At 40.4% G+C, this 23,799-nt stretch overlaps 1 protein-coding gene across 1 annotated transcript in view; it reads right to left on the bottom strand.

Moving 5' to 3' along the window:
• The window catches only part of mapkapk2a (MAPK activated protein kinase 2a), a 31,287-nt gene extending 21,813 nt beyond the window's left edge, over window positions 1-9,474 (bottom strand). Inside the window, exon 1 of the mRNA XM_084928099.1 lies at window positions 8,687-9,474. Within this exon, the coding sequence (XP_084784225.1) occupies window positions 8,687-8,932 (246 nt within the window). The 5' untranslated portion in view covers window positions 8,933-9,474. The remainder of the gene's footprint in view (window positions 1-8,686) is intronic.
• Between the last annotated feature and the right edge of the window lie 14,325 nt (window positions 9,475-23,799).

The raw sequence follows: 23,799 nt of genomic DNA, 5'->3' as shown, positions 1-23,799 counted from the left end.
CATCAGAAGGTTGCAACTGATTATTTAAGGGACTCCACTTCTTTATCACAGTATCTCTTGCAAGCACAGCTGAATAATCATGACTTTTTCATCTGTGTTATTACCATAAAACCTGGTTCAAGAAAACATTTTACAAGGTGACGCCACTGTGGGAGATGTCGGCAGAGTCCTGAGGGTGGGGGTGGTGGTTGGGGCTAGGGCTGGGTATCGTCCCTGATTTCTATAATCAATTTGACTCCGATTCACAGGGTCCGGATTCAGTTTGATTCCATTCCATTTTGATCCAGTCAGAAATATTATAATTATGATAATTTATCAGTACATATCCACATTTTTATATCTATGTATAAAAACAAAGCTGACACTTGTGAGACTTCATCAGAGGTGTAAGCATCACAGCAGACGCAAAGATTCAAAGTAACTGACGATAAAACACAGAAAAACATGAAGGAGATTTGCCTGGCCTGGCTTTTTATAGCATATGACCGCCTTAAAGATATTCTGCAGTAGATCAAAAATGCAAGAAAACCATGAATCAACATGTGAAAATTACCTGATACTGCTGAAGTGAAGCAGAGCAAAGTTACAGAGGTTTTATTAGAGGCGCAGCTAAGAGTTTTGCAATTTGGCGTAATTTTCAAAAAATTAGGCTTCTACTTGTCGGAGGTCATTTTTGAGAAGAAAAAACAACAAAAATCAGCAGCCGACAGTGCTGTACACAACAGTTGACTGGTGCGTAATAAGCAAGCGAATAATGCAGAAAACAGATTTGAGATGGGAAACTGTTCTTGTACAGAGAGAGAGAGAGAGAGAGAGAGAGAGAGAGAGAGAGAGAGCAGTGCAGGAAGTTTGATTTTATCGTGCTGGAAGCAGAAAGCAAAAGTAACAGGGAATTAATGACGATGTTTATCAAACATGAAACCTAGATTTGATCTTTTGCTGCTGGTTCAGTGAATTTTGGTCAAAGACTGACAAAACCTGCAGCTTCACAATCTGTGACATCTCGGCTTTCAGCTCCTGTGTAGGGTGAACGATCCGCGCTTTGTGTTTACGTCTTCGTGCGGAATCCGTTTACCTGCGCTCATTTGCTGTTTTAGCTGTTCGGCAGTTGTTGAAATAGTTTTGTGAGCTTTAAACTGAGATTCTGGCGTTTCTGGCAAAATACATTTATATTTAAAAATCGATTCAGGATTTAATGAATCGATATTGCTTTATTCAATTCAAAATCGATTAGAATTGGAAAATCGATTTTTTTTAAACCAACTCCTAGTGGGGGCTCAGGGGTCTTATGGAAGAAATAAAAAGGAGCCTTTTACAATAATATTACTGTTTGAGTCTATGAAATCAGACAGGCAGCTAACAAAGCCATCTGTCCAGATGCTAAAACATAAGAATATTTATGTGGAAGCATATTGTGTTCTGTGGAAGTGTTCTGTCCAAACGTTATCTTTCATCACTGTTATTTGTTCTTCCATTTTAGGGGCTTCTTTGCAACAACATGTCTTCTAATCCAATTTTTCAATTGCATTTTATCAGTGAGGTCCTAACAACAGTTTTGACTTTGTACTATCAACAATATAATATTAATTAAGCCATCTGTCACTGTCTGCAGCTATTTCTGGCAAATATTTTTAAATATACAAGTTCATATCAGGGGAAGGACTGCTTTGCTGATGGAAATTCGGGGTTGGCAACATGACCAAAAAGGGAAAATCTACATGGCACCCCATATCTTAGGTTATGAGCCGCAAAGTGCTGCCAGTTGTAATGTGCCTTGGCAGAGATTTTGTAGGTCTCTGAAACTGTTTTGATGATGGTGTACAGTACTGTTGAATATGCAACTCCAAAATCTCCAATAGGACTTCAGTTGGGTCGAGATCTAGTGTCTAACAATGTCATTTTCATCAACCACTTAGTGACTCCCCACCTTGTGCACTGTCACCCTCGGAGGGACTCAAATCAGGATGAAAATATTTCATTGTAAGATAAAAGTGATTCCTCAGAAACTCTTTGTACTGATGTGCACCAACACCTAAAATTATAAGGCTGCGAGGTCACCTGAATTTAGGAGACAAGTGTTCAGATTTTATAACTTAAGTCATTTTAGTGAACCTAATGTGTGCAGTTCAAAAAAAATTGTTGTGATTATAAGGATAAAAATGATCCACTGTTGACAGCCTCTTGGACACGATCTCGAGTCTGACGATAACAAACACTAAAGAAAAACCCCATATTGGCCCCTAAAAAGTTGATTGCATTAGCAGATGCAGTATGACTTAGGCGCTGTGGATGTGCATGGACAATGGGGTAGTGGTAGATGCAAAAGACAGGGTTTATTATTGCCCGGTAATAAACACACCCATACCACACCATAATTACTAAGGGCTAACCCCTCCCACGTGAACCAGTCTAAAATTAAATGACCCTACCACCCACCTTCAAACCAAAACTGTTGCTCCACATGATTACACTCAGACGTCAACAACCTTTACAGCTGGCATATCAAATGAGATGTGATAATACTGCGTGCCATAAATCATTCTCAATGTAGCGGCAGTAAAAAGAAAAAGAGATAAAAAAAACATCTAAAAAGGATGCATTCAAGCCACTATATCCAACAGAAGAAAAAGACATCTAAATACTCAGCTTGTACACAGTAACAAAAAAGAAAAACACCAAACTGCAGCATCTTTGTCATTCAAGCAATCACATGACCCAACCTCCCTTTTTTCCCAGTATCTGATGAAAGGCAATAGGTGAAAGCATTAGCGCAATTTGCTTGTTTGCTCAGTCAGCCAGAATAAATTGCTAAAACCAAGACTTTCATTAAGTTTTGCATAAGGTCCATGTTTTTCAATTGGGCATTTACAGCATTGAACACAGTAACAAAATAGCAAAATTTCCCAGCACCTAGACCAGAATAATGAACACTCAGGACTGAAGGAACCGGGCAAAGTAAATTATAGCGCATGCAGGTAGGAGGAGGGGGGGGAAAAAAAAAAAAAAAATTCCTTTTGGCGTCTTATGTGTATCAACTTCACTTAGTTCAGACTTGTATATTTAGTTGGAGAGATGCCACAAAACAGTGTTTGCTCAGTGTGATTCATTTTAGATTCATTTAGAATTACGTTTTCAGTTATACCAGTAAATGCTTTGGCTGATTTATGGTACTATAATAAAGAAAAAAAAAAAAGCTTCATAAATTTCACAACACCAGAAAATGACACAGATTAAGACTTTCACACAACTCTCAACACAGGAATGCTTGAAGATTCAAAACAATTATATTAATGTGCAATAATGGCAACTACTCAACTTCACCAAGTGACCAGAGTCAGGAGATGCAGCAGCAGTTGCTTTATTTATTATACCTCGTATTAGATTAGGATCATAGTCACAGTTTGAGAATTACAATTTTAGTGTTTTTTTGTAGTGTTATGGAAACAATATTCTTATTCTTACAATTTTATCTTATTCTTATATTGTTTCTAGGTGAAACACGGGTCTGGAACCTGTCTTTGGGAGCTCGGGGTGCCATGTTTAAAGGTCCTGAACGCCCTGATTCACAGAAACTTGGATGAAGCGTTAGTGTTAAGTAGGGCTGCCACGATTAGTCGACTAGTCACGATTACGTCGACTATCAAAATCGTCGACGACTGATTTAATAGTCGACGCGTCGTTTGAAGCTTTGTAAGATCACAAAAGACGCAGGAATAAGTAGTAGGATTTAAGAGTGTAATAACGGACTGAAACAGAAGATGGCAGCACTGTATGTACCAGGATGCCAGCTGCCGTTAAACCCCGAAGAAGAAGAAGTAGCTTTGTCCCAGAATTCATAGTGCAGCCCAGCTCAGTTTCCAACAATGGCGGCAGCTAGTTAGTTTTAATATTACTCTTATTATTCTTTCTGGGTCACAAAATAAACGTTTAGCATATTTTCAGGCGAGAATGTAGCTGTGTAAACCTCAAATATCTGCTCGGTTTATCAAGACACCACATATTTTCAAAAGCGCTCCGACGTTTTTGGAGACGTCTGTTACCCACTAGCTTGATAGCGAGCCGGGGGCAAGGCTCACTAGAGCCCGTGAGAACACCGGACTCCCGGCAAATCGTTTTCAAACCCACCGCTGTCTTTCGCTACTCAGGTTAAACATATATAAGTCACTTAGATAACTTACAAATGTTATTGTTTGACTTTTTTTTAGTATTTTATTTGTTCCTGAGTAAATCGGTTTGGCTAAGATTAAAGGTTTTACACAGCTGAATAAACATCAAGCAGACAACTGATTATCAGAAGTGTGAGATGCTCGAGAATATACTCCGGTGTCCCGTTATATTTTAGATAGCAAGGAGTTTATTAAACTTCACCGAAACAATCTGTAAATTTTATTAAAATTTAATAAACTATCATCTTGTCTTTATTTTTAGTTAGCACATACCTTAAACACTTAAAGCTGTAAGCTAATGATAGTTATATAAGAGCAGATGCATGCTGGTGGAATAAGCTGTACGTCCAATGGATGCATGATCTGATTAGTCGACTAATCGCAAAAATAATCGGTGACTAGTCGACTATCAAAATAATCGTTTCTGGCAGCCCTAGTGTTAAGCAAACAATTTCTCATTTCAAGTTATTTAAACTGATACCTACTTCTAAACCCAACCCAGCAGTTAATTTTCTGCAAGGCAGACAGTGTTCAGGAGTCTGCCTGTACCTCTATGAACCACATTCTACACTTTGCTAGCATTTGTGAACAAACAGAGTGGCTAGTCATTAATGCATCCAATTTAACAAGTATCTGTCACCTTGACTAAACAAAGTTGGTAAAAAAAAAATAAAAATAAAAAAAAAAAAAAAAATAAAAAAAAAAAGAAAGAAAGAAAGAAAAAACTACTAGGCAGCAGAAGAAAGCTCCTTTGCCATCTAATGGGGTGTTCCAGTGTTAGAGACTATGAATAGTCTGTAGTGGCTTAATGGATTGATTCAGGAGTTTATTGCTCAGGGTTGAGTCCATTTCTCAGTTGAGGGTGTGACCAGATGGAAGTCTAAGACCCTTACAGTTGCAAAGAAATTTTCCAGTAACAGCATTTAATAAAGATTTGTTAAAAATGCTGGTAAATACCTCTGCTAGTTTGGTATTTGGTATTCTAATGTCAGAATTAAGGATGTCAGAATTAGTTGAACCACATCTGGTGAAGTGTCAAAACATGTCATTAAGGATACAGGAGAGGTATTCAGATACTGTCTCTAAGGGGCAAGGACCTAATGTAAAAAATCAGTTAGAGATTCAAAGATGTTATGACCCCAATGGCCACTAACCTGGGCTGCAGCTCTGACAGACAGATGCCACCCCCTTTCTGTCTGTTAATTTTTCTTTGAAGGGAAGTTGCAAACAAGCAAGGGGAAAAGTAAACAGATGACAGCCGGCTAGCATGGCTGTCACCCAAAAAAAAAAAAAAAAAAAAAAAAAAAAAAAAAGAAGTGGCTGTTTGTCAGGGTGTGAATGCTAGGATAAAAGAAGGCCACTGCTGCTAGCACTGCTACGTTTGGTTAGCTAAATTCTATGAACACTGATGTTGTTTTTTGTGTAGCCATTTCCCTTGTTGCTAGGTTTCAAAAAAATTGTGGTTTTGATTTTTTGTGAAGGAGCTGCTCTCATGATTCACTGAGTGACAACAATAACTGGCCAATCAGTGGCATGGAGTCTGTTGACCTCACATTTTTGGATTATTTCAGATCACTTGGAACCTTGGCCAAGTAGGTATCTGGTGCCAGGTACTACCACATACTGGAAAATAGAGGTGGGACTCACCATACATCCCACGATACGATATTATCACAATACTTAACACACGATACGATATTATTGCAATATTTTAAAATATTTTGCGATATTCAGATTCTGTACATAAAGGTAAACTTTATCAATATTCATTTTATCTAATATCAAAGTCTCACACTCAGTCTTTCTCTCATTTCAGTCAGTTTTATTGTTGACAAACTGAACGGTTTGTATTACAGTCTAGTCCAACTTAACTGAATGCAACCATCTGGTACAATTATAGCTATTCTGAACTATGCAATTTATGAAAACTATGCAGCCCATTCAGCAACTGAAGAATTTGAAAGTAAATTAAAACAAAATATAATTTTACATTAAATAAAAAAGTTTTAAACTTAATTAAAATAAAATGTCTTAAATTAAAATAAGTAAACTGTCATGTTTATTTCTGCCAAAAAAAAAAAGTTAAACACATTTGGACAGTGAAGGAATGTCAGGATTCTTGCTCAGAAAAAGGAGCTGATCAACATGCTCTGAAGTCAGAGCATGTTCCAGTCCACAAAAACTTTTTTTGTAACAAAATATCGATTTCTGCTGTCCCTGTATCGATACATTATTAGCAAACAAAATATCACGATACTACACAGTATCGATTTTTCCCCCCACCCCTACTGGAAAACCCTACAAAATGGAGTTGAGTCAAGCCAAGCAGGTACTAGGTACTAGTGGAAAAGGTCTATTAGTCGCCAGAAACATCCCTAGTTTTGGTACTGAGGAAATTAAGAAAATAGATTACAACATAAAATTATTTTACAATGATGTAAACAAAATTATTTCATTACCGATTCCCAAGTCTCCCTCTCACAGCCTGTCATTTATCCCTCTCTTAAGCAATTATCTTATAAGGCAGATGTGCAAAATATTTTTCAGTTTTGGATCATTTAAACTGACACCGGAAATGGATTTAATTATATTCATATTCTAAGATGTTATGTTAACCTAACCACTGCTTTGTCACTACTTTTCTAGAAAGTTTACACTAAAATGAATTACTCACTTATGAGACAGAATCTAGCAAACACTAGTTAGTTACCAGCTGCAGTTCATATATCTTTTCTTTACTTCTTTTGAGAAAGAATTTATATATATGTGGTCTGAAACTGATGGAAAACTGACAACATTTGCAAATGTGATTTTACCCTCCAGGACACGTTCAGTCACAACCTAATAAGACTAAGATTTAATAAAAGAATGACCCAATATATTAAATCATACTTGGAAAAAAGTTCTCTACTCCCTCAGCCTTAAGCGCTCAAAAATCCTGGAAACAAATTAAGAAGTACAGAATTTCAGCCCACTTCTGTGTAATCTGTGGACCTTTATCTTGGAAAATTTTTCACAGGGTGAACATAAAACTGATTTTTAATCGAATGGCACCCATTTTACATGAATTACTGAGCAACTGCAACAATAATCATGGGAACCTTTTCCAACTTCCTTTCAGCTTTGCACTTCTATTGGATATTAAATACTGCTTTACTAGAAATGTTTTACACTTCACTGTGAACTGAGTCCACTTCCACTTTAAAAACGACAACTATATTCACATAAAAGGCAACTATAGTTTTACATGCAGCGCTATCAATGTATAAGGCCCCTGCTCACACAAAACAGCTGAGAAGACAATTGAGAAGGCCTGAAAGTTCAACATGACTTTCTAAGTTTATACTTGTTACAAGTGTTTTAACAACAAACAAAAACATGGCTCATTGACGGTTGCGTGGGAGCTTGTGTGAATTTGCTGTTTAACACACACACAGCGCTCACCTGTTTTTTCAGGTTTTAGATTTGTATTTTTTGTTTTGTCTTTCCCTGACTCATTCACTTGTGGAAGATTTTGTGCAACAGTTATGTATGCTGACAATCTTAAGATTACGCTCTCTATCATAATGATGGGGGGGAAGCCTTCAGTGATATTTAGCCTCACTGGATAACATTTCAGTCACTTGTGTGTATAGCTGTTGTGACGTTTGTCCTTTATCAATCATTGACCAATACAGAAAATGATCTCTTAAGAGGTAGATCCTGATACTGCAGTGTCACTTTACAGCCACAACCCTAACAACCACCAGCCCCAACCCATACACGCTTTTTTTAAAGCTACGTATGACATTCTTACCTTGTTACTCTACGTGGTGAAAGTGGGTGACAAATAAAACAATGACAATGTGAAATCAAAAAAAAAAACAAAAAACAAAAAACACACAATTGAGAAACAGCTTTAACATCACATAGCAACCTCCAGTCACAAGAAGCAGCACTGCACACTTGAACTAGAGAGATACCTGTTGTGTATCAATTCATTATTTGCTTATAAGTTACTCTAGGTTCACTGTGCACCAGCTTAGTATGATGAAGTTACATGTTCTAATAATAGGAGTTAAAAATCACCTGTTGGACAACATCGGGACATGTTTTAGGGTAAGAAATTATTGCCAAAGGTGAACAAAAATTTAATTCGTGGATACACTTTTACCAACATTGCCACATCAATGAAAAGGAAGACAAAAAAAACCAGAAATTTGGTGCTCTGTAAAATGTAAGCACACTGAAAGTCGAATTTCCTGAAAGCTTGAGATCTTGATATGTTTTATCTAAACAGCAGGCTGCTAGCTAAATTTAATACTTTGCAGGACAACAAACAAGGAGAAATATGTCTAAATAATAAGTCTAAAAACGACACTGTGGGATAAAAATGAACTGCTCTGATTGACTCTGCTTTCCTATTAAAGCGTCCAGTGGTGTAGAATTGAACTTTAAAAGTCTTCATTGCAAAATAGTGACCACTGCATGAACTCATAGCTGGACAAAATTGTGTTGCTTTCATTACAGATATGACCTACCTTTAGGGCATACTTGTCGCCAGTGCTCTTCTGTACTATTTCGAGCACTTTTCCATTGATTCCCAACCCCAACACCTGGCTGGTCACCTTGTATTCGTCAGTGATTGCGTTCTTCCTGATCTGTAAGGTGGGTCTGGGCTGGAAGGAGTGGAACTGGCCCGAAGGGTTCTGCTGCCCGGCTGGGTTCTGCTGCCCCGCCGGGTTGGGAAACAGTGGTTGGTTCTGTGAGTTTGATAGCATGTTCATAGTTCGGGGCTGAGAGGTAAGCAGCCTCCCCTCAGCAATACTGTTCTCAATACAGAGACCGAGTCTTCCTGAGTTAGCTGGCCTCTGACAAACTGCTCACCGCGTCGCGTCCAGGCCCGAGGAAAATCTGGCAGTAGTTCTAACGATACGGGTTCACAAAGTCGCTCGGTTAGCCGGTAAAAAGCCAAGTTAGCTAGCTAGCTATTAGCATCGTAGCTCGAGTCTTTTCTGTGATTCTCGGCTAACAACTCAGCTATCGGTTAGCTTATCCATCTCCGGTGGTGTCCGCCGTCCACCGGTTTCCTCAAAGAAAGCTTCAGGAACTTTTCTAAAACATCCTCTAAGGCGGCAACAGCGGTAGAGTTTTTTTTTCCAGTCGATACCGTGAAACCTCTCGAGGGAAGTAAAAACAAAAATAACAGAAACACTTCACGAAAGACAGGCAACACAGGGAGAAAAAACTCCGATAGCAATAGCACGACAAACACACTTCACTTTCCAACGGACAGACACCCAGCAGGTTTAGCTTCTGACGTCATATGGCCGGGGCTTTTTTTCGGCGCTTAAAGGAGAAGTGCGCCAGAGGAAACGGCTGGATTCATACAACAGACTGGAGCGTCGGCCAGGAGAGGGCACACGCAAAGGGGTTTACAAGAACAGAGATTCTTACTTTGCCAAAAGATAATCTAAGAGTAGCCTGCATTTTTATTGTGCGTTTCCTGTGTGACAGTATGAAGCGTTACGCAGGTTTTAATTGCCAGTCTTTCAGGCAAGAGACCCCCCTCCAGAGTTTATTAGCAGTCTAACAGGGACAGGGACGAAAATAGACACACTAATCTCTGACCAGAAGGACCAAAGTGCTATAGGTGACCTCAGTGCTAGAGCTTTTGTGCCTTTAAGTCTGCTGTTCCTACTTTCACATTGATTTGTTTTGAGAAAGGTACGATATTGGCGAATTAGAACCCAAATCTGCATGAAAGTATTGAAGTTACAGAGCAACCAGGATTGTACACACACACACACACACACACACACACACACACATCTTGGTTTGTCTTTTTTCTGTATGTATGTCAAAGGGCAGCAGTATATAAAATATTTTCCATGCAACTACTAATATTGTGACTGTCAAAAAATGAAACCTTATTAATTAGCCTAAAAGCAGCATTGAATGCTAACAATAGCCTGTGCAATCACTTTAATACCTATCATTTTTACATTCTAATTATTAAATGAAAACTTCCTCAAGGATATAAAATTTCCACTTTCAACACAAGATACAGATATAACATGGTGTTTTGGTCCGTACGTTTTAATTAAACTGTGGTACCTTTACAGTAGGCTGTCTCTGAGCCTAAATCACTGCAGCATTGTTGCATTTCAGAGGGATACATTGTGTTGCTAATCTGCAAGGGAATAAGACAACACAATAACTGTGGAAAAGAAATGATTACAAAAAATATTAGGATAGGGGAAGGCTTATGGTAACCAGCATGACTGAGGAGGAAACTGAGCAGATGGGCCTCTGCAGGTCAGTCTGTGTAGGTTCTCAGTTGTCCATGTCAAGGTAGTCTTAACAGCTTTAAAAAAAAGGAAGCTGGACTTCTTTAAGTTAGTGGAAACATCATCTAAGAGGCTGGAGAGACCTATGTCTTGAAACCCTAGTACAGTTGACCCAAGCTGTACATCACTTAAAGGAGAAAGGTCACTCTTTGAGGATGAGAATGTCCACATTTTAGACCAAGAAGACAGATGGTTTGAAAGAGGAATACAGGAGGTCATTTATGTCCACTGTGAGCAGCCATTGGTGAACAGGAGTGGTGGCTTACAACACCAGCTATCAGCCACCTACAATGCAGTTTTGATATCCCCTCCCTGGCGCTTTAACCCTCCCTCACACCTTGCCTCAGGTGACCTCAACAGGGTGGGGTGAGGTCTCAGTGTTTTAACCCTTAACCCCCATTGATGGTATTGACCTGTGCATTTTTTCACACCTTGGCTCATGTGAGAATTCAATTACTTCCAAAGGAGAGAAATCCCACTAGGCGCTAGGGGTTAAATACCTGGGTCTCTCCATCCTTTATTTTCAGAACTGAAGACGCTTCTTAGATGAGAGGTGACGCGTCTTCACAAACCTAAAGATGTCCACTTTCCTTCTTTCCCAGACTTTGGGGTGTATTCTTCATGTGTCCTTGAAACTAAAATAGAGGTCGTTGAGCAACTTTTAAAGCATCACTCTGCTCTGAAGTTCTGAAACAAGTGGAAGTGTGTTGAGGATATTCCATGCTTACATTCAGCTGTTCTGGTGAGTTCACTGATGCACTTCTGCACCTGGAGAAAAGGTCTCCTGTTTGGCCTCTGAAATATTAAAAAGATAAAGTGTATGAGTGCAAGCAGTTTTTTGTTGTTGTTGTTTTGTTTTGTTTTGTTTTGGGGGGGGGGGTTGTTCCAAAGGAACAGCAAAGTGACTTTAGCCAAATCCTGTCAAAATTGGTTCCCTTTTCAAGTTAATATGGTGTAGTACTGGCCTTGGCACAATATCAATGAGCCTGCAATTTGAACAAAAAACAAAAAACGTGCAGAAATAGATGAGCACATTATTTCTGTTTATTTTTCTGCCACTTTAATTTCTTACTACAGTGTCAAGCACTTGGTCCGGAACTAATGGCGGTAGAGAAGCTATAAATTGAATGCAGCGCCTCTTTTTTACCAGAAGATGGCAGACAAGTCTTAACGAAACGCCTTCCTCAGAGCATATTAATATAGTGTTTTTAATCTCACTGGAGAAGAATATGAACAGTGTATAGTGTACAATGTGGGTCACATTAAAATGTTTTAATATTTGTTTATTTTTTTTAACTTTTTCAAAATGTTAACAGTGATCTGAAGAGCTTGCAATGCTTTTTCCATTGAAATGCTTTGGTATGTAGTTGTGTAGTTCAAACGGTAATTAGCCAAATCTAAAAACAATCTGAAAAATCAGTTTGGAACGCCATCTTCCAACAATGTATATGCTTTGGTTTCCTTTTGTGCAAAGTATTGTTTATTTCAATCATGCTGCACCGGCTCTGAAGATTTCAACTTAAAAAGTACCTTTTAATAAAAATTGGACTGTTATTGAACACAAACATTATTGCAGCATTCATATGTAGTATACAAAAACGTCATGTGGTCATTCTCATTGTGCTTCCATCAGTCACAGGTCAGTTTGGTTAACTTTCTGTCTGTGAGTGGGATAGATTTCACCTGAAAGTGTTGCTGAATGAAATCAAAGTCTATTTCACTGCCATCAGAAATGAGAGAATACCACTAAGATATGTTTAATGTGTGAAATCAAGAATTTAAAGGTTTATCCAAAGTAGTGCCACATTATTAAAAACCTTAAATGGAAATACACATACACTCATCTGCCAGTAATTGGCTCACAATTATGTAGAAATGCCGCATTTTATTCTAGTGACATATGCTCACTGACCACAACTCTTATTGGTGGAAATCATGCTGGTCTGAATATTTCAGAAACTGATGATATGCTGGGATTTTCCCAGTAATCTTCTCTAGGGTTTACAGAAAAAAGTCTGAAAAGGAGAAAATATCCAGTGAGCGGCAGTTCTCTGGACAAAAAAGTGTGTCTCGTTGATGTCAGACGTCAGAGGCAAATGGTGAGCATATTTTGAGCTGATAGGAAGACTAACAGTAACTCATTACGGTCAAGGTATGCAGAAGAGCATCTGTGCTATAGCAGCAGAAGACCACACCAAGTGTCACTCCTGTTAGCTAATAACAGGAAACTGAGGCTGCAATTTTACGCATGTTCATAATAAAAGATTGGAAAAACACTGGCAGCATTCACAATATTCTCAGTCCAGTAGAGCACCTTCACTACAGAAGAACAGGGCAAAGAACTGTGATGCTATCATGTCAATATGGAGCCAGATCTCTCAATAGGTTTCTAGCATGAATCTTTGCCACAAAAATAGGACTTTTATCACAGATCAAGATCCAAAAATGGTAGCTCCTATAAGCTTCACCATACAGACTTAAATGGTGGCCAAGCTCTGCCAAAGCTGATTTTATATACTACCTGGACACAGCAGAAGAAATGATACAGCTGTTTTAACCAACTGCTTCCTATTACATGTAAGCTAATATGCCAGGGATAAAGGACATCATACAAGCTTCATAAATTTCCAACCAACAGAAATTTTCTCTGGCATGGTGTACAGGCACATCTCTGTCTTTATGCCTCTTTATCCACAGTTATGTAAGAGAAGCACATCACATGTCCTGACGGACCACCTATATATATGTATGCAGAGAGTACATCTTATAAAACACTTTTGCACAAGCACATGAACACACATACAGACTCCATATACCACATGCGGAATATTTGAGTGAAGGCTCTGAAAATGGAAACGCTCGCCTGAGCTTTTGACAGCTTTGTACTGATGAATTAACACAGTCTCTTTACATAACTCGTGGAGTACTTATAGTGTCTACCCAGACACTGGTCTGACCTGTTTATAACAATATTCACCTAGGGTTTAGTGTCCTGGCTCCAACCTTTCTTCATTATCAAAGCAACCTGAGTGACTATATGACACCAACTAAACATAGAAGATTTCTATCCATGGGTTATGCAGCAGTGTCCCAAAGTTTATCCTGTTCTACAAGAATCAGGAATGCGTGGCCGGTGCACAGGGCTGCACAGTTTGGCATGTTGACATTTTCCTTTTCTCCACTCTTTCCCAGAATGCTCCCTAGACACTCTCTCCTGTTTCACAGCACCTCTTTTAACTTCCTGACAGGGGCAGGAGGTGCATCTCCTTTCGTATTTCCTGCACCCCTCTCTGTTCTTCATTAGAGTGCATAAGTCAAAGCAAGTTTGGATCAGTTATTTCAGGCTGGCTAGAACCCGTCTTTCTCAGAATAATCCTCCGCGCAGGGCTGAAACTCTAGCCGACTCTTGATATAGACCCATGGTCAGCACTGGCTCGGATATAGGATTCTAGCACCCGAACACTTCCAACTCTCCTGCCCAACATGGGACCCGATGAACCTGCTCACCCCACTGATGCACTCAAACACACACAATCAGACACACACCCCTTATAATGCCCTCTTATGATCTTTGTCTCCCACCAACTTCGGCTCTTTTCTCTTTGACTCTCATGCCTCTGTAATTGCTATGTGAAACAACAAGAACCCATAAATTAATGTTTTCCCATTTTACTCTGATTTAGCTGCATCTGTTTGCATGCAGTCTGATTTCACTTAGCCAAAAAACAATAATCTGTAGAATCTTCAACTAGAAATTCAGTTATTTCCATGCTTATGGTCTGGTTTTTCAGAAAGCCAATAATAAAATGCTCTCTCCTCAGGAGATCTGGTTTCTCTGTTCTAGTTTTGTTAGAAAAAGATATACAGTAGCTTTTAAAGACAGTGCATTACTAAAATTTCCCTTTCTCTAGCCTCCTTTCTCACGGTATCCCTCTCTTTCTCATGTTCTCAAACATAGTAGGTTGTAAATATCACAACGATAAGTCATAGTCACTAGCTATGAGGCAGTCCAGTCATGTGGCTTGTGGTAGAGTGATACAGCGTGTGCAAAGACACGTGCAGTCTCACAACATACATTTCTGGAATATGTCATGATCTGTAGATGATAGTGTAAGCGTGAGTTAATTCGTGAGTTGGTGTGCAAGTGTGCTAACGGAAGTGAAAGTAATTCATTAATTCAGCTCATAAAGTAGTACAAGTTCTTTCACAATATTCTCATGGAGCACGTTTGTGTAGAGGGTTTACACACTCACTTAACCAAGAGGAGACACAAATCGGTGGGTTTACATCAGAAAGGGCATCCGGTGTAAAAATCTGCCAAATCAAACATACCAATCATCAAGAATGAGACTTCCATATTGGGTCAGTGGGGCCTGCGTTAAGAATGAACAAGGTCCTCATTCTGTTCTAGTATTGGCCGAAGACAAAGGAAGAGGAATGGGGGAGGCATGTTTGAAGCCAACTAGAGGGAAGGAAGAAGAGATGGTTGAAGTGGTAGCGAGTGTCCCCAGGGGAAGAGAGTGGTGATTGGAACAGATGTAAGCTGATATATATTCAAAAAAAGAGGGTGGCAAAGAACAGTGGGATAGTTAGGGAGATGAAGAAAGTAGAAAGTGTAGTATCAGGTAAATGTTAAGAGGTAGGAACGTTTCTGCTGGGTTGTTGTGGGGGGATGAAAAATAATAAAGGACACTCATTGGAGTAATGGCGCGTCTCGTGTGTCTGTGAGTTATGCCTCCAGTCAAATAACATCCATAACCTCAACTAACGGAACATGGTGTCAGAAGACAACTGGAAACGTTAGTTGGGCATAAGCGAAAGGTTTCGGCGTCGGTGCCAGGTTAAAGGTCAGCCATAGAGGAGCTGCGCGAAAAGAGACGGACGTCATGAGTCAGTTTCAAGTCACCCCGCCGGAGAAATTCACTTTTAGGTCCGACGATTGGACCAAATGGATAAAGCGTTTTGACAGATTTCGCATCGCGTCTGACTTGGAGACGCAAGCGGACGAAAATCAAGTGAACGCCCTTATCTACACTATGGGCGAGGAGGCAGGTATCCCTGCACCTGACTCCCGAAGAGGCGAGCAATTATGAGACCGTTAAAAGGAGGTTGGATGCTCACTTCGTAGCCCGAAGAAACATCATATTAAAGCGTGCGGGTCTAATCAGTTTTCTTGGTTATATCCCAGCATCACATCCTATTTAGTAGGGGGGGTGTAGTATCAGGTAAATGTTAAGAGGTAGGAACATTTCTGCTGGGTTGTTGTGGGGGGGATGAAAAATAATAAAGGACACTGTGTCTGTGAAGGTTCTCAGTCATCAAGGTCATCGTAGTCAAAGGACACTCATTGGAGTAATGGCACATCTCGTGTGTCTGTGAGTTATGCCTCCAATCAAATAACATCCATAACCTCAAATAACGGAACAGAAAGAAAGAGCAAAGGTGATATGCTGATAAAGCTGATGTGGCATACTTTGAAGATATGGGAACGTGTTGATGAAGCTAGGGTAAGAAGAAACTATCAGTGAGAGTGACAATCAGTGAGCTTCATGCTTTGAAAGGACACTCCAGATGTGCTTTTTGCTTTCAGAGTGTTGATGGAGATGTATAGAGAACATCAGAAGAAGTCGCACTGTGTCTTTCTGGATCTAGAAAAAGCCCATGGCTGGATGCCAAGAGATAAACTGTGGTACTGCGTGAAGGTGTCAGGAGTCACAGAAAAGTATGTGATATTTGAGGACACGGTGTTGAGGTGTGCAGAAGGAGTGACAGATGGGTTCAAAGTGGAGGTGGGATTACATCAGGGACTGGTTCTGAGCCCCTTGTTTGCAGTGGTGGTGATGGATAAGCTGGCAGATGAGGTCAAGCAGGAGTCTCCGTGGACTATGATATTTGCAGATAACATTATGATCTGTAGTGAGAGTAGGCAGCAGGTGGAAGAGAGCCTGGGGAGGTGGAGGTATGCTCTGGAGAAAAGAGGAATGAAAGTCAGCAGAGGTAGGTCAGAATACATGGCACGATCTGATTTCCTCGTGTTGGTGTTGTTCCCAGATCATCATACTAAATGTTGTTCCAGGATCAACATTGCAAGTGACCAATCAGAATGTTGTGACGTCATACTTTTGCGACTTCGGGAAAAACCGGCGTAAAACAAAAAACTGTACTTAAGCTGCGAGAAACCGCCTCTGTCCACCAATCAACGGACCCTCACCCTAACCCTAACCCTAACCGTAACCCTTTAATAAACAGTAAGCAGAATTGATATTGTCCTTGCAACATTGGAATTTCATAAATGCACGAATGGCTTGGCGCGCAAAAGAATAACGTCACAACAATGTGATTGGTCACTTGCAATGTTGAACCTGGAACAACATTTTCATGATGGTCTGGGAACAACACCAACACGAGGATATCAGATCATCCGAATACATGTGTGTGGATGAGAGGAAGAGAGGTATAAGACTGAAGCTGCAAGGATAAGAGGTAGTGAAAGCAGATGAAATTAAATATCTGGGGTCAACCATCTAAAGCAACAGACAGTCCATAAGAGAGGTGAAAAAGAGAGTGCAGGCAGGGTGGAGTGGGTGCAGATAAGTGTTAGGGGAGATTCGTGACAGAAGCATAGCAGCAAGAGTGAAAGTGAAGGTTTACAAGGTAGTAGTGAGAGCGGCTCTGCTGTACAGTTTGGAGATGGTGCACTGACAAAGAGAAAGGAAGCTGAGCTGGAGGTGGCAGAACTGAAGATGTTAAGGGTTTCACTGGGAGTGACTTAGTGCGTTAGAGAGGCAAGGCTGAGATGGTTTGGACATGTGCAGAGGAGGGACAGTGGATGCACTGAACTAATGATGCTAAAGATGGAGCTGCCAGGCAGGAGGGAGAAGAAGAAGACCTTAGAAGAGATTCATGTATGTAGTAAAGGAGGACGTGCAGAGGGTTGACATGACAGAGGAGCATACGGTGAGATGGAGGCAGATGATCCGCTGTGGCAAACGCTAAAGGGAGCAGATGAAAGAATAAAACATAAAAGCCCTCATGACAAAGACCAAACATTAAACTCACTTCTCTCTCCCCCTCTCTCCCTCTCCCTCTAACACACACTTATGGTACATACCTGTGGAACTAAAGACAAAAAAGGAATGCGTTAAGCGTAGACTGACATTGACCTGCACGACGCTATAGAAATGCTGTATGCACATGCATCCAGACACAAAGGAAAACCATGTACGGCTTATTTTCCATGCAGTAGTTGGCCTCTTCTATAGCGCCGCAGGAAGCATGTGACCGTCACTGGAATCCCCCTTTCATAAGAGAACAGAGACTATATCGCAGAGGTCCCTGCAGAGGCACGAGAGCCCTCAGGGTCACATAGTCTGGCCTTTTTCAAACTGGCCCTCTGTGGAGCTGAGGAGGGATATTTTTAAGCTGGTAAAAGAAATAAGCAGATGAACAAGATTTCCTTCTTTCTTTCTTTTCTTTTTCATGGATAGAAGGACAACAACTTGTGGGTTTCATGTGTGACCAATTGCACTCACGTTTTAGTCACATGAACATTCCTGTCCCCCTCTGCCCCCCCCCGACCCCCCGACCAATAAACAAGAGACTGTTTGATGATAGGACATGATTATTTAGCCTACTTCTGCTGCCAGCTCCTCTTTTGCCCTACTCAGCTGTAAAGAATGCCCTAATTTCAGTTCCACCCTACTAACAACCAGCCTCACACGCCCCCTTTTCCTTTTCATTTTACAGCTTTGGCCATCTCTTGTTTCTTTCTCACTTTTGGGCACACACACAGATATGCAGGTCTGATTCTGCTGACCCAGTGGCATGTGGCTGCAGGATGCTCCAGTTATTCTGCACAGAGAGTTTCTGCATTTATTGGTCCACTGGCATAAGGCCCACTTCCAACCAGACACAACAATTCCATGCTGCTTTTTTTCCCAATGATTCACTCCTGTCCACTGACCCAGTCTTGGAAAGAAGATACACTCTCACACTCACTCAGTTATTGCTGGTAGTTAAATCTGTCTGATACGACGCTAGGACACACTCAGCACCTTAAGATGACTCAAAGGGCTGCTTTGACCCCAGGCGGTTGTTATTTTGTCACGGATGGAGATGCATATGCAGAATATCCAAACAGCATGGTACACTAACCGCAGTTCTGCTTGTTCCTGAGATATCAACATGAAGCTCACAGTGTATGTTTATGTTTACATATTCAGTTCAGTTCAAGTTTCCATGCTTTAAATCAGTGTTCTCTCACTGAGCCAAGTACATGGCATGTTTACATATCAAACTTGGCCCGTTTCTCCTTTGTTCAGTCGTCCATTTAAGATCAGTTACAGCTGTAATAAAACATAATTAAGCTTTCAGAAGCCATGTAAAGGTGCAATACCTTAGGATCCAGCTATAAAAGAATTTATTCTATTTCACCAACCTGACAAGTTGTTTCAATACATGATCAAAATCTAAGAGACATGGATGTCAGTAAGATAAAAACTCATGGTGACGTTACAGAGATTCAGTAACAGAGTTCTCTAAGTCAGTTTTAGTGATTAAATGTTTGGCCCTAGCAGATCAGCTACAAGTCCATCCCCTCAGGCACTGGTGGAGGTGGGTGGCGTCCCTTGCCATTGCGGGAACTTGATTATGTTACTCTTGAATTTTTGTGTATATTATAGGTAATTTTGAAAATGAATGTGATGTCCTCTGTCCTCCGGAAATTTAATATTGGTAATCACAGGACTTTTGAACAAGACAGTGATTCCAAGCATATTTGTTATTCACAGTAAGTTTCAGGAATCGGTTCAGGAATCTCTGTGAGCATCTGTCTCAGTGCTCAGATATGAATCCCACGAAAATAAAAAAATCTTTCATGGTATTTAAGGCTGGCTCATAAATCACTTTATGCTCTGCTTCAGCGTAAAGTCCAGTTCACCATTAACTTTTTATAATTTTTTGAACATTTGGCAGAGACACAACTGAAGAAAAAACGCTTTAAACTTGAAAACAGGAGAATCTCATTTGTGTTGGAAAATTTAGAAAAAAAATATTAGAACCTTTAAATGTAATGTGGACCAAAACTTTATTATTTTACTACACCAAAGTTCGGTGTTTTCTACCAGGTAAGCCCAATATATATTATTGATCTTTTCCTTGACTGTTCACTAACAGTTTATATGATGTTCTGATTAAAGTTCATCTTCTGGTAGGTTAGCATTGTCCTGTCTGTCTGCTATATATGAGCCTGCTTAGCTTAGTTTAATAACTTTGTGTTACAGAAACATGCCATTTTAGGTTCTATACTAAATTATTTAAACAAGTCACTGTATGAATTTTAGTTCAGTCACTTATTGGAATTTGTTACCATTTAAGAGCCAGGTTAGCTATTTCCCCAGCTTCTTGTCTTTATGCTAAGATAAGATAAGCTAAACTAAGCTATGTGGTTACTGGTATCAGCTTCGTTCTGCAAGTGTAAGTTTCAGCTGTCCATCTTTTTTTCTCTCAGTCTGTGTCCCTGCCTCCCTGCAGGGGAGGGGGGGGGGGGCGCTCGTAATCCAATAATCCATCTTAATCCAAACTGAGATTACATGAGGTGAAAGAGCCACTTTGTCCATGGGAATATGGTCCAGTTTAAATCAGCCCGACATTTTATATAGATTACATTTGCTGCATGTTTTGTACATAATCAAATGTATTAACATCTGTGCATGAGTGTTGATCTGTTATGGAGAAGAGCGTTGTGCTTCTTTTTAATGAACAGCTGTTCCTGCAGCCTAGCGGTGCTTCTTCCTCCCTCCACTGTGTTCTGCGTATTAGCAGAGGTCAGCCCAGCCAGTGCTCTTTAATCCTGCCAGTCTGATCCTCATCACGTTTCACCTCCTACACTCAGCCTACTGCCCCACTGCCCTAACACGTCTGATCGACTAGATTTGCTTCAGAATATTCCATATTCTTGGCGTACTTGCTGTGTTAATACAGCCCTACCTGACTTACAGCATCACCTTAACCTGCCTGCATCACACTTCTGCTGGTGTCTTATGATTGAAGAAAGAGAGCTGAGATGAATCCTAGGACATAACTTGGTTTAATGATCATCCTCTTTGTCTCAGCAGACATCACAAAGCTGAGAGAAATCTGCTGTGATTTACTGGACTTGCGGTCATGTGTTCTTAGAGTCCCATGCAGTTGCAATCCTCCACTCGGCACTATTTTTAAGCTGCCCAGCTGGCACCACCACCCCCCACACCACACATGCACACGCCCACACTGATGTATGTGCTTGTGCAGGGCTGGTATGACCATTGCCTCTACTATGTCCTTGTATGGTTGTGTGACCCACACACCAGCATGCCCTGCTAGTACGGCTTTCCATTCCTGGAGTCCACTCCTAAAACATACTGTATATTCCTCATTGCCAATATTATGTCCTGTCACGCCTCTTGCTTACTATTTGGCCTACCCCTGACATGCATATACAGTAAACCATCATGGGCATGCAGCACTAACAGAAACAACCACACCTGCTTATCTAGATGATGTGAACCCATGCCATCTTTATGGATAGATGACATAAATAGACCATTTTGGACTTTTAGTATATCCATACTGTATATACATAATATCTCCCTCCCTGCCTCACGTTTCCAGTGTATCTTTCACCAACTGACAGGATTAGTAACATTAAGCCCTGAACTCTTGAACCCAGGACTGTCAGGGAACACGACCAGTGCACTACCACTGTTAACTGCAGCAGGCCTCGCACACTGTTGTATGCATGCTTTTTTGTTCTGTGGTGAAGATGAGTCGAGGAGATGCATGCCACTGTCATATCTGCCCATTAAAAGTGAAGAAGATACAGTCAACTGCTAGTTAGCTTTACTTAGTCTGAAGACTGGGAACAGTGGAAAGAGCAAGCCTGGCCCTGTCTAAGCAAAATGTTGTGGGTTATGTGCCAGACTGTTTCTTGGCACTGTGTATTTTCCAGGAAACCAGCAGACACTCCATTTAATTACTTGCTCCAAACCAAAAAAAGAAAACTAAGGAGGAAAAAAAGTCAAAGGACACATAAAACCAGGAACCAGTAAACAAGGAACTGTCTTTTTTTTAGTTAAAAAAATAGATTCATCAAAGAACACAATCTGCTATTAGGCGGTTTTAGAGGTGCTCTACTGATCTCTAGCTCTATAACTACACTAAATGGCTAGAACTAAAACTAAAGGACTTACAAACCAAATGATACTGCCACGTCTTTTCTGTTCTGTTCATTTCTTTTTCTGTCTCTCCCTTTATTAGGATTTTTTTTTACCCTGCAAGGCTTTCAGAAGCTTTGCGATGTTTAAGCAGCCAGTTTGCCTCTTAACACAATGCCTTAGGCCTTAATGTAGCACTAAGTCTGCGCTCAGCCGCCAGTGAAACATAAACATTAACACTTTGCAAAGCACTTGAATTATTAATGCTCAGCTGATGGATTGTGTTCAGTCGTTGCTTTAGCCTCTTCCAGTGTGTGTGTATTGGTGTGTATAAGACAAAGGGGTAGGATAATACAGAAAGAAGAGGCTAATTCAAAGTGTGCTCTTCACTGTTTTGGCTCCTGTGGGAGACGCTGCTCTCCTCTCGTCAGTAGGTCAGGATGTTTCCTGTCAGAAGCAGACAGTAACAGCAGCTCCTCACACTCTGCCATGGAAAAAACTCTTAGGACAACAATCCACTCAGCAGCTGCTAACAACAGAGAGAGAGATCAGAAAGAGGACATAGAGAAGAATGAGGCCAGTGGGGCTTCCCCTGAAGACGCAAACTTACAAACATATGCACAAATATCTTTGTACAGAAACTGGTGCCACCCTGTCCCGCAAACGCCGGCATATAATGTACTGTGTAATACCTTCAGGGGTGATTTCAGTGGAGCTTTTGTCCCTTGTTACAAAGTAATGCAGTATGCCCTCTTCAAACTAGATTCAGTGTAATCAGCATTGAGCTGACTTCTCAAGTAGCCACAGATAAAGAATTACGGGTGGTTATGAAAGCATTCAGAGAACAGCTGGCCTGACTGAAGGACACTAAATCGATTATCTTGTTGTCCAGTAGAAATACAAAATTGAAATTTCACAGAATTCTTTGTTCCAACACAACAACACTGCAATACACAGATTCCCATACTTGGAAAGCGGACTCTGTAGAAGTACAAACAAGATAAACCATGTGACAGAAAGTGATGAGTCGGTGTTTACTCTGTGCATCTACTGATGCAAAGACTGTCACAACACACATGAATGTGTTAAATATATACAAGCAGCACCCGAAATTACTTTATTATTTATTAACCGCTTCCAAAACTATAGGCCAATGAAGGTGGTGTAAACTGATTGTCAGTGCTGATGTTTACTAAAGGTTCACACCAGAACATGACTGTCTTCCAAACTCCAAAAATTCCCTGCTAAAGGTTATCCTGTCTTTTAAAGGAAACCCGAAACCCACCATAAATATACCATTTACCCAGCAACAGAATAGATGGGACAAGAGTTTCCAGGCTGCAGGTGCCTTACCAGAAAACACGAGTCTGATGTTTTACTACAGATAACCTGCAGGTCGCGTTCTCTTAGCGACAGCTAAACATCGAGCACAACGTACAATGATTTGCTGTGCTGCCGTGACATGTTTAAAGTGGACAGGCTTGGGTCACCAGGCTTATCGGAGCATACAATAAACCGGGCGGCAAGGGAGTGCATGCATGTTTGATGGGGAGGGAAAGAAGATAACGAAAATAAAAGAGAATAGATGGGTGATATCATTTAGGAAGACTTTTAAGGATAGGAGCTTGCCACCACTTGGTCAAGGAGCCTTTTATGGCTTTTAGAAGTAATTGTGTAGGTGTAGTTATCATAAAGCCTGAATGAATCCACCACATCAGCATACATTCCCGATCAGACAAGATAAATATCCTTTATGGTGGTTTCTGTCCTGTTTATTTACATTATCTGATACTGAATTTCAGTGTTTCTTAATCATTTTATATAGTTTTAAGATCCAATTTGAGTAAACAATTTTATACAACCTCAAGTTTATCTTATATAATGTTTTTTCATGCAAACTACCTGTTGTTGAAAGACACAACACAAATACACATGCCTAACACGTTATTGGGTGGATGAAAACAAAAATGTCAGAAGAAAAACACTCTCGAGCGCCTGGTTAATAATAAATATGTTGAGCAAGACCAGACTGTGGAAAATTTCCCCCACCGCGAAGCATTTGAGTAGGTGGGCAGACAGATTTTGAGATAGGATTGCTTTGATGCGCCCTTG

This window comes from Perissodus microlepis, chromosome 5, assembly GCF_051167445.1.
Source record: "Perissodus microlepis isolate ML-2025 ecotype Zambia chromosome 5, ASM5116744v1, whole genome shotgun sequence".
NCBI lineage: Eukaryota > Metazoa > Chordata > Actinopteri > Cichliformes > Cichlidae > Perissodus > Perissodus microlepis.
Note: the sequence above shows the minus strand (reverse complement) of the source record. Positions and strands in the feature narration are given on the sequence as shown.